We start from the raw sequence: 12,382 nt of genomic DNA, 5'->3' as shown, positions 1-12,382 counted from the left end.
TCTTTTTTTTATAAAAATATACTTCATTAATTAATTACATTACTTCTGCATTATTTGGTCACACATAAGCACGTACGGCAACTAAACTGTACCTCTTACAATGCTCTGTCGTCCTAGTACTTTTTGATACAGACTGTTAACTTTCGTTTTTACAATGCGGTTCTGAAGTTTGTGTATTTAAACCGATATCGTCAGTTTTAAATATACGTATACATTTAAAATAGAATTAGCTTGAATTATTTACTTTTTTAATAAAAACCTCGGCCTTATACATTCTTTAAAAAAATGAAAAGTTTTCCCCCACTGTTTGTAATAGGCTAGCTTCCAACTGGTCAAATCAGTTACTTTTTAATAAACGTCAAAACACGAAATTACTACGGAATTTGTATGAAAAAGCACACTGTGACGTCATAGATACACGTGAGAAAATTATTATTAAACGCAATTATTATTACATTTTTCTTTGTTATAATTCATAAATAATTTAAATAGAAAAAAGAAAACGTTTTTTGTCACCTTTAGATTTGTCTTTATTTAGTAAACAGAATTTCATAATTTATCTTTCACCTAGGAAACTACCCAATTGTAGCTCTGGAAGTGACCATGCACACTCCTAACACGAACATATCAAATTACTTACAGAGGTGTACAATTTTGTTATTGTAAAAAATACTGGTGAATTATTTTTTAAGTATGAAGCACACAGAAAATGTTTATATTGTACAATCAATATTTAGTCATAATATGTGCTATGTGCTAAACGTTGATATTTTCGATATTTGTTTTTTTTTTTATTTACAGTAACAGTTAGCACTGAAGTTAATTTAAGTATACACAAAAAGGACGTTTTATTTTAAAAACAATCTTATCATCATTTATTTTATCGAGTCTTAAATATTAACATAAAAGTAAATTGTGTCAACCAGAAGCCGAATTGTATATTTAGATAAAACCGAGGAATCGAGGCCTGCGACCGATAATTGCATAGCAACTGTACAATGAAAGCGTATTCACTGAAATTTTCCGCCAATAACAAGATTATAAATATAGAATAAAGAAATTGCTGACTTTGACACGTTTTACTTTCTATTTGAAGTCGACCCGAGACGAATATAACTTTTTGTTTATGAAATATCGAATTCAGGTTACTACCGAAATTAATTATTGATCGGCAAAAGGTTCTTGTTTGAATATTATACTTTCATTTTCAATTAATATAATGAATTCAATCAACTTTAATGAAGACTTGTGTACTTATTAATTATCTTACAAAGTTGTAATTTATTATCAAGTAATTTGTTTAGAATTAATTTAAAGTTGGTTCGCAGATTAACTATCATAAATTCGAAACAATCGAATATCGAAACATCAATATATACGCGCCCGTAATCCCTAATAAGGTGGGCAGGGCCTCAAATAATTAGAAGATAAATTACCGCTATTGATACCAAGTCCTAAGATGGATACACATACATACATAAGATTCCGCCTATTTCCCATTGGGACAGGCAGGCAACTCTCACTTTTGCTTATGGACTCTCATTAAAAACTTCATGCAAGAAACGAATAGAGAAGAAATTTTTAAGGTGGATGTGACGAAAAATATTAACAAATCAATTATAAATCATTTCAGATGCTCATTTACCACCGGAGAACAGTGTGTGGAGTGGTGGCGGCGGTTGAACACCGCGCTCTCGCCGTTGGGGTCTGTCCAGGAGACGTTCGCGGCTGCGTACGCAGCGTGGGCCAAGGAACAGCCCCCGGCGTCCGTCCATAGGGCTCTGTTGCGGGCCTCGCACACCCCCCAGCGGCATTGGTTTGGCCCCGAGGTGAGTCGACCGAGCTCTTGCTATTTCTCATCGCCTGGTACTTGACATGCGAAAATCTAGGGCTTCCTATTATTAAGTAAGAAGCGTGTGCTCGATGGACGCGACACTCATGATCACACCTGGTTTGACACACTGGCGAGCAGGAGAATGAAACGCCATCAAACCGACAACAATCCACCAGTTGGAGACTTCTCCTGCAGAGTGTGCGGTAGAGTTTGCCGCTCTAGGATTGGCTTGCACAGCCATGAAAGAAAGTGCATTTCTTCGAGGCAATGACGTCATAAATCGTCTGAAACAGACGTATAAGGCCAATGATGAATGATGATTTTAAAACATAATAACATTAAGCGAACTCACTGACAAACCGAGGAATTGGTTTTGTGAGGTTTTTATTGTACCAGTATTTTCTGTATTTTTATGAAAGATATACATTTTACTTACTTTACTTACGATAAAAAGTGTTTTTTGTTTTAAAAAATTAAAGGGCCAAAATCTTTTCTAACATAACAACCATGAGCTCACGATAATATTTCAATCGGGGCAGTCACAGGTACATCGACTGCAGGAAGAACTAAGTACCTACCCTCACCGAGCTTTCAGTTAGACCAACGTGATAGGTGAGCCGTATCGCCGTCTATAATGGTCGAGCCAACTGTATTAGTGATTTTCCCGTATGCAAACCTTATAAGAATAAGTAACTAGGAAGATTACAAAGTAACGCCTTATAAATACGAGCAGATTACCATAACCGGAATAGCTTTCCGTAATATAATAATTCTTTAAGATAAAATAGTCACGTTTTCCTAGTCGTGAACCGTCGAGAATTTCTAAGTAGAGTGATAACTTAAGTGCAGGATATGTACGTTCTCTATAACTAAGATGATTAGATTTTACCAACTTCTTGTTAGACCAAATTTGTAATGATTATCCCTGTGATAGCGCAGGACCGATCGTCGTGGAGATCCTTGGGGGAGGCCTATGCCCAGCAGTGGGCGTCGTGTGTACGGCTGATGATGATGATCCCTGTGATAGTACTGTTCAGAGACAGTGTCACTTCCATCTTAGTGTCACGAATTGGAATCCCAGCTCGAGTTCTAAAGCACTGAATTCGACTTTGTAAGTTTGAATTGATTGATATCACGTGGTTTCCAGGATTTGGGACCGGTTATTGGCAATAGACTCACCCCCATATCACATGGGACTGAAATATAGTTGGCGAGGAGTGGATGGATATGTCATGGGCACACCGCTGCCTACCTCTTCGGTGATAAAGGCGTGATGTTATGTTATTGCTGTGACACTACGATTTCCAAACTGGGTTATCACAGTTTGCCAATAAATGGCTTCCGATTTGAGTTTATTTTCGTTTTCCCGTAGGTGGAGAGACTGGGTTTTACTGTGAAAAGCGCGTGGCGGGTGACGGCCGCAAACGCAGAGTACAAGCTGTGTCCGTCATACCCTCCGCTGCTCGTGGTGCCAGCGTCTATCGGCGACGAGGATCTCGACTCCGTTGCCAGGTCAGTACTAGCGCTTGAAACGAACGCCTACAGATTTCTGATGCCCTGGTACCTGTTGACTACGAACGCCGAGTGTAAAGTTATGCCCTCCGCTGCTGGTGGTGCCAGTGTCTTTCGGCGACGAAAATCTCGACTACAAGCGCTTGAAACAGACGCTTACTGACTTCTGATGCCTTGGTACCTGTTGACCTTTATTAGTGTCGATTGTAAAGTATTCTTTTCATTAGGTATTTATTCAGTTTTAATTAGAGCTCGTAACGGTCTCCGTGGGCTAGTGGTTGAGCGTTGGGCTCACGATCCGAAGGCTCCGGGTTCGAATCCCGGTGGGGACATATCACAAAAGTCTTTTTGTGATCCCTAGTTAGGTTAGGACATTACAGGCTGATCACGTGATTGTCAGAAAGTAAGATGATCCGTGCTTCGGAAGGCACGTTGAGCCGTTGGTCTCGGTTACTACTTACTGATGTAAGTATGTAGCCGTTACATGAGCCATGTCAGGGGCCTATGGCGGCTCAATAATAACCCTGACACCACGGTTGATGAGGTTAGTATTCCACACGGGTTGTGAGGTGGAAGAAGATTAGAGCTCGTTTCAGAGAATATAGTAGCAATTTCTCAGTAACTGTATTGGTAACGTGTATTTTGTAACCCTGTACAATTTTCTCCAACAAAACCTTGTAGCCAAGCCAAGCATTTATTGTGTTCAAACTCCGAACCTTTGTTGACAAAAGCCTCAATTACTTTCAATTCATTTCATTCCGGCAAAAAATGTGGACCAAAAATGGATTGAAACCAGCGTGTTTATTGCGATGTTTTGTTAACTAGAATCACTATCGCAAGTGAAAAGCCTACGTTGTTTTTCACTACTGATTTTTTTGTCAAAATTACTTATATCCTAAGTATATCTAAAAATATCTAAAATAGGAAAGCAAAATTTCCAGTAAGTTAATAGGTAAAAATTTACTAACAAGTAAAAATGTGCTTGATATCACTAACTAACGTTATCTAACGCGTTACGCCTGTTACCCGCGCGCACAACTAGGCTAACGACTCGTCTACCTAAGATAAAGATATCAAATTCAATTGCGAAACTTTTGAGGGATCTCGAAACTTGTTAAAATTTATATTAAAGTACGGCTTTTCTTGCCAATAAAACGAAAGGTGAAAAGTTTCATTCGTCTTGCGAATTTCAAAGTAATACAGAAGGACGCTTAGTGGTTTATGTTCGCCTAGTACTTTCGCTACCAAAATACTGGCCAAATTATTGATTTTATTTTTGACCAAGTTAAAAAAAAGGTTTTTGAAGTCGGTTAAAAATATGATAATTGATATAATGTGGTTTCCAGGCTTTGTACCCGATTAATAACAATAGGCTTATCTAGCCCCCTATTGCATGGCACTTAAACAAAACGGGCAAGGAGTGGTTACAGTATATACTGTACACTTTTGCCTACCGCTCTAGAGGTACAGGCGTTATGCTATGTTATAAAGAGGTTGTACGTTTGTGTAGGTAATATTTTCACAACGCCATATTTACTTCACAGATTTCGCGCCATGCGCCGCGTTCCGGCGGTGGTGTGGCGACACCGCGGCAATGGCGCCGTAATCGCGCGCTCCTCTCAGCCAGAAGTGGGCTGGCTCGGTTGGCGGTCTAGCGAAGACGAGAGATTGCTAGCGGCGTTCGTCAGCGCTTGTCAAGCTGACCGGGGCGTACAACCGGCTAACACCAACAAGGTATGATTTCCTGGTACTCACGTGCAATATACGCCGTTATTGTCAGTGATATTTTTCTTTTTCAGTGTCAGTCTCTATTTTAAAAAAAGTTTGTAGGTATCTGATGCGAGACACGTAAAAGATCAGAAGTCCTTCTTCAAACTTTGTGCCAAGAGGGGCAAACAAAATTCTTTGCAAGTAGCCACTTTACCTACGAGCAGCACTCTCTGCCTACTCAGTTCAAAAATATCAATATCTATTACATAACATTGGTTGAATAGCTAAGGACTTTACTACAAATTGAACTACTTAGTAGATAGTAAACTAAGTATTCGCGTTTTACAGTTTGTTTCATTCCTATTACAGCAAATAAAACTCCTAATAGTGGACGCGCGATCGTACGCCTCAGCAGTGACGAACCGCGCGCGGGGTGGTGGCTGCGAATGTCAACAGTACTACCCCAATGCCGACATTCAGTTCATGTGCCTACCAAACATACACCACGTTCGACGCAGCTTCCAACAGATGCGAGCGCTTACCGCAGAGCCTAGCGACCAGACCAAGTGAGTAATTTTACGTCGAACTGCCTACTGAAGTATGGCGCCCTGGTACTTCGTGACCGAGAAATACCTTTTTGACCAATTTACTAGTTTTAATTACTAAGGACGTTTGACCATGTTTATTGATGACGTCTTATGTGTGTATGTCTATACAAATTCTATAGAGACTCGTTTTGACGTATGGTAAAAAGTATGTCATAAACATAAATAGACTAAATGTGTCCCACTGCTGCGTTGCTCCTCTGCGCTGTTGGAGTTAAACGTGTCTTCCGACGCATAGAATTATAAACAAAGGACAGTCTCACAAAGTGATTTCGACGAGGCGCCTATCGGCCTAATTTGACGGATATAATTTCTTCCCCAGCTGGCACAGCAACTTAGAGCGCACGCTGTGGCTGCAATACGTGTGCGGCGTCCTACGAGCCGCGTGCGTGGCGGCACGCGCCGTCCTTGGCGGGCGGCCCGTGCTGGTACACTGCTCGGACGGCTGGGACCGCACGCCTCAGATCGTGGCGGCCGCGCAGCTGGTGCTCGACCCGCACTACCGCACTGTCGAGGTAACACCATACACTATATACACATACCTTATACACATCTACACACATACACAACAAACAAAGATAAAATTGACGGTGTTTTTGAATTGTTAAAAAAATCGAATCAAAATCTTATTGCGTTCCAAGTGTACGTACATACAAGACGGTAGAGTGGTATAATAAAAATACGAAACTTGTACAACACATAGTTCTAATCGAAGGCATTATTGCTCTAAATTTCATCCAAACAACCACTATCAAAATCTGCCAGAATGTAGTAACTCTATGATTGGGTGGTATTGTACGTTAACCGGCAGATCGCAGGGTTCTTATTTATATTTATTTTTTAAATCTACCCACTACCGAATCAAACCACAAAAAAAACCAAACCACATCCAAATTCAAATTATTTATTGTCTACCACAATGAATTTGGATGTGGTTTGACGATGGTCAATATAGTGTTTGTAGTTAATTAATCTCCAGCTCAATTCATCTTCTATGATATACATTGATTACAACAGTATTAACTTGGATGCTTGTATTTGTGTACTAAAATATCAAAAAAAAACTTCTATTTAACCTAACGTTCATTCCCCCAGGGTTTCCGCGTGCTAATAGAGCGCGAGTGGTTGGACTTCGGACACAAGTTCGCGGACCGCTGCGGACACCAGTTCGGGCCGGAGGAGCCCAACGAGCGGTCACCCATCTTCCTGCAGTGGCTCGACGTGGTCCACCAGATGATGCACCAGTACCCGTGCAGCTTCGAGTTCAATGAGGCTTATCTGGTGAGTTAACTACCTACTATAGTTTTTATGGCGCCCTGGTACTTCGTAACCGACAAATACAGTCACATCGAAGGGACGCTTATCTTCCTGAAACGCATCAGATGATGTTACATGGTACCTCTGCAATTTCGAGATCAATGACGCTTATTTTGTGAGGTAACGACTGCTATGTTATTTATGGCACCCTGGTACTTCGTGACCGACAAATACAGTTAAAACCAACGAGCGCGAGCCCCATCTTTCTGCGATGGCTCAATGCTCTATGGCGCCCTGGTACCTTGACACCAAACATCAAACGGAAGGAACCAACTATCTTCCCGTAGCGCATTCAATAAGAACCTTTGTAGCTTCGAATTCAATGAGGCTTACCTATAAAGAACCTCTATCTGATGAACTACTGCTGTATATGGCGCCCTGGTACATCATGACCGACAATTACTGTTATGATTAACGAACGCTTGCTCACTTTACAAGTAGCAGATAATGAACCAGCACCCTACAGCTTTACTGCAGTAATAAGACTTGTTTTGTGTATAATTTCAACATGCCACCTCATGTCACAACGGTTTCATATCAGTCAGACGTCTAGTCGATAATTATCACGTGCGGGCCAAATGAGTGTACAGCGAACTACTGCAGAACTATGGCGCCCTGGTACTTCGTGACCACATTTCCGCAGTAGCATATTGCTAAAGTGATTTTATATTTATTAAAATCTTTTTTGTTTGTTTTATTTTGTAGATTAATATTATACATATTGTTGTATTAGGTAAAGCGTGTGGGCACTGTTGGACGCATCTTCACTTATCGTCAGATGAGATTGTGATTAAATGAAAACCTATGTTTAATTAAAAAAAAAACTGGTTTTTAAAACCCAAAAGCTGTTCGTTTCGATACTACCGAGGCCACGGTATGACAGTATTTTTTCTTTCACAGATAAAGCTAGGAACACACGTGCACTCATGCATGTTTGGCACATTCTTCTGCAACACGTCTCGCGAGAGGAGCGAGGCGCGCGTCACAGAGAACACGGCACACGTCTGGCAGTTGCTGCGAGCCCCGGCCTATAGGAACCATCTGTATTCCCCGCATCATGTTGAACAGGTCGGTAGCAAAAGTCATGAAATACCATAAAGTTAAATTAAACCGTAACTTGACGATATGTGGGTGAATTTTCAAAAATGCCGCAATGTAATCATTTTTGGGAAACGTAAAAAAATGTAGATTGTCACGTTTTTACAATAATTACTTCAACCTGGGTGTCAAACCAGAAGCATAAAGAATAATACTACGTATAAAACGGTAACACTCCCGCACTAATTCTTATCAGGCGCTAAGCTAGATTTACCTCACCCCCCTCTGGGTCTTAGTGAGCACATGCAGACTGTGTCTCACTCACACTTACGACACACTAAGAATGAGGCCTGTTGTCTTAAATTTTGTACCTGATGAGAGCCATCAGCGCTCCTCATTTGTCCGGTCAAGTATCACGTCAAAAAATAAAAAAAAGGTATGTGTTATAGTGGGCGAAGTACCAGGCTAACATAACTCCCGTGCAGGTGCTGTGGCCGGAGTGCGGCGTGCGGCACATGCGCGTGTGGTGGGGCATGTTCAGCGCCGAGCAGCCCGACAGCGACACGCTCGACCCGCCACCCGTGCATAAGCCGCCGCCTCAAAGCGGTAAGCTTCAAACGTTACTTCCTTGTACTTTCTGCGCTCCTAGTACTCTTGCTTAAAGGGTTAAGGATATAAATTGGTGGCTTAAATCTACAGCGACAGGATATTGTACGGTACAATACCTTAACATATTTCTGCGGACTCGGCGACCTAGTTTCCGTGGCCGCGCATTTACTTGTATCGTGTGATTAGTGTGCAATAAACATCGAAAGTGACAATACGTATGTTTCCTTTGAACTTAACTTCCGTGCACTCCCCTATCAAACTGATAGAACTACAACTTAACTACAACTAACTTCAAGACTGTGCGAGCTGTAAACTACGGCCCGTACAATACCTGCATCAATCCGCAGTGGAGTGAGTATGCACAATTGACAACAGAGAATTGGTACGTGAGCAGTATGATCTATATAGACTGTTTGTTATCTTATGTGATGTTAATTTGAAACACGTAACATAAGCTCACGACTATATCGGAGCAGTCAGAGGTACATCCATCGCAAGATGTACTAAGTACCCAAACCTCACTGAGTTTATTATCAATTTCTGTTAATTTGAAAGCATTCTACATATCACATCAAATAAGGACTCGACTTCTGATTATGCTACATAATAATGATTTCCTTATAGGTCTAATGACTAAGACGAGATCCTGTGATAACCTACTGAGTGAAGGAGAAAAGCGGACTGCGCAGCGACGGTGTAGCGACCCCAGCATAGCGCCTGATGTAATGTAAGTCTTGGACTATTCGACTTTAGATTCAATTTAAATATTTTTAAAGTTAGGATTTGTTTGGCAGAAGATACATGAGAATAGAATAAATACAATAGAAATGAGACCATAGAGGAGTAGGAGTGAAGTGGCTTTGAATTATAGAATAGGGAATGGAATAGTGTGATAAGGGAAATGGGTCAGGCGACCTCTAGCCATAGAGGCAGCCAATCAGCTCGCGACACCAAACACTTCAGGACCCCGATACCGACCCCGCCGGCGTGGTTGACGATTTCCCCCATTCAGCGCTTATCGCTATCGACCCACTAGGGTCGATTAATTCTTTCAAATATTTTTCCTCTCAGACGACGCCCTGAGCCGAGGTTCGGGCCTAACTGGGCACCCTCAGGCCTGTTGTCTTAAACGTTGTATCGGGTGAGAGCCTTCAGCGCTCCCCGTTTGTCTGGCCAAGTAGTTAATGCCATCTGCGGCAAATCTACAATAAGTCACGTCAAAAAAAAAGGGTCTGGCGATGTTTCCGGGTATCGAAAATAGCAAAGAACAAACATCGCTGGCCACAAGTAGGAGTGTGATTAGGGATCGGTGTAACGTTGGAAGTTGTATATTATGTATATACGCGTCGCGCGGTGAAAACTTTGATAGCGCGTTTCAGGACCGATAAGAGCCATCTATCGTGTATGGGCGGAACTAAGTTATCTAATCTAATCTACAGAGGCCAGATTGAAGCAATTCATCTATTAAAGCAATATTTCAATTAGAAATTTTGTGACAAATGTCAAATAACTTTGTTTCAATGTGGCCTTTTTAAACCCCCGGATTATCATATCCATCTTAGGACTTCGTATCGAAAAGTGGTTTTGAAAAGGTGACTCTGAAAGAGTGTAGGAATGGTAGGCTGAATGAAACGTAATGCAAAGGTGTGTTAAAGAGAGAGCGGCGAGTGAGCGAGAGAGGGAATTGAGGAATGAAAGAAAAATGGCGGACGGTTGTTTTTAAAGAGGAAAACGTAGAAGACTGTAAAAGGTTTTTAAATAAACAAAGTTAAAGAAATAATAATCGTTTCCTTCATGCCTTATCCCACAATTTTATATAGAAGCTTATAACGTTGTCATCTGATGTACCAGGAAACTATCAATGGTGGTGAATGCGGAGCGAGAGTGTCGCGCTACACTCACTGACAGCTGTGTGGATGATCTACCCGTACTGCCGTTGTCTGCTGACAACTGTGCCGACCAGGTAGGTCCCATCAATGTATTGATGTTAAAGCATAGCATCTATAAAGTGAAAGGTCATAGATTAACTGACTGACTCACTCATCACGAAATCTAACGAACTTCATGTGTTTAGGAGTCTCACATTTTGCATGGGCGTAAGTGCTCACTAAGACGGGATTTTGCGAAATTCATCTCCTAAGGGGGTTAAAAAAGTGATAAAGTTTGTATGAAACTTCTATAGTTTTAATAGTAGCGTTTCCAAATTACTAGAAAATACTTATTCCTCTTCTATCGTGTGGATTGTGACGTGGATTACCAACCCCATCAACACTGGTGTCAGTGTAATACTCATTATTAATTACTTTTTGATTATTTATTCGTTTTAAATTATCTTGAGCTTTTATAATTTTTCCATTGTAAGTTTAGACTTTAATTTTGAATTTTTAATTATTAATATTTAAATTGTGACTCCTAATAATATTTATTGATTTTGCTAACAATTAGACATTGCCAACAGCATTGCACCCAGGTATCAGGACTGCACCCGGACCACTTCGAGAGCTCGCCCCGCGTGGCGCGCGACCTGACCAGCGGCTCCTCCTCGCTGGAGCGCGAGCTGGGGGGCGCCGTGGACTCGGACGAACCTGACGGCCGGAGACCCAACCGCCCCGACGGAGACACGCCACCGGTAATTCTAGTCGATGTCCAAGAGTCGATACCAGTGCTATTTGCGCAAATGTCAAATTGCAGTATTGCTTTTTTAGATGAATTGCTTCGATCTGGCGTTTTTAACCCCCCAGGTCTTTCATCGTCACACATAGGTTATTTGACTCGGTTAAAGATAAATGCTAATCTACAAATAGAAGCCAGTCTAGGTTGATCAAAAATCAATCTCATTTTACTTTTAGACATATTTTCTATTTTTATTCATGAATTAAGTAATAATGAGTACGACAGTTGACCGCATTTATTGATGATGCCACAGGACAGTATTTCCATACATACTCCAAAGAAAACTTTCGTTTTGACGTTTCTTAAAAAGTATCTCAATTGACTAGATCGTCAAGTAGTCTAATTAAGAGCCACGCTATTGTCGGAGTAGCATTCTCAATTATTGTCTATCAAAGGCAAATTCTTTCACTTCCTTATAAGACACGAGGTTCGCCTTCTCTTTAATCTGCCATGTAAGCTTTTCTTGGTCTTTCCCTTCCTCTCTTTCCTTGTTTCCTTCTATGATAGTTATAATAAAGTCCTTGTGTCTTAAGTGTTCAGTCATGTTGCCTCTTCTGTCCTCAATAACTCTCAATATTTGCTTTTCCCTTACTCTTACCACCACCAGGTCTTTATGGATAAAATGAGCTCACATAAAAAATTTGAACTAAGCGCAAAATATCACTACAATATCATCATCATCATCTCCATAGCTCAGCTAACGGGATCAGTTTATCCCGTTTTTCACAGGTTCCGCTTACCTAACCTGAAGATTCGACAGGTCCAGTTTTTTATAGACGCAACTGTCTGTCTGATCTTCCAAACCGCGTAGGAAAAACCAGCCCAATACATTTCTTGGGAATGTGGGTTTCCCGCGAGATGTAATCCTTCATTGCTGAGCACGTGATAATCGTGTATGATCCAAATATGAATTTAAAAACAATTTCGAAAATCACTGGTGCATACCCGTGCTGGGAATTGAACGTGTGACTTCATAGTGAGAGACAAGCGTTCTTCCTGGAGTATCAGCACAGCTCGTTATCTCGTCATGGCTCGTTTGGAAAACTCACCAATTCCGACGGATTCGATACCTGAACGTCACGCA

At 41.1% G+C, this 12,382-nt stretch overlaps 1 protein-coding gene across 8 annotated transcripts in view; it reads left to right on the top strand.

Moving 5' to 3' along the window:
• The window catches only part of LOC126375859 (myotubularin-related protein 4), a 93,511-nt gene that overhangs the window by 70,361 nt on the left and 10,768 nt on the right, over positions 1-12,382 (top strand). For all 8 annotated transcript variants that reach the window (XM_050022925.1, XM_050022924.1, XM_050022923.1 and 5 more), the window contains 11 exons: positions 1,634-1,829; positions 3,207-3,346; positions 4,891-5,080; positions 5,426-5,622; positions 5,984-6,176; positions 6,757-6,942; positions 7,879-8,046; positions 8,502-8,622; positions 9,250-9,352; positions 10,477-10,588; positions 11,084-11,254. In XM_050022925.1, coding sequence (XP_049878882.1) covers positions 1,634-1,829; positions 3,207-3,346; positions 4,891-5,080; positions 5,426-5,622; positions 5,984-6,176; positions 6,757-6,942; positions 7,879-8,046; positions 8,502-8,622; positions 9,250-9,352; positions 10,477-10,588; positions 11,084-11,254 — 1,777 coding nt within the window. The remainder of the gene's footprint in view (positions 1-1,633; positions 1,830-3,206; positions 3,347-4,890; positions 5,081-5,425; positions 5,623-5,983; positions 6,177-6,756; positions 6,943-7,878; positions 8,047-8,501; positions 8,623-9,249; positions 9,353-10,476; positions 10,589-11,083; positions 11,255-12,382) is intronic.

Source organism: Pectinophora gossypiella, chromosome 20, assembly GCF_024362695.1.
Source record: "Pectinophora gossypiella chromosome 20, ilPecGoss1.1, whole genome shotgun sequence".
In the NCBI taxonomy this organism is placed as follows: domain Eukaryota; kingdom Metazoa; phylum Arthropoda; class Insecta; order Lepidoptera; family Gelechiidae; genus Pectinophora; species Pectinophora gossypiella.
This window is presented reverse-complemented; position numbering and strand designations above follow the sequence as displayed.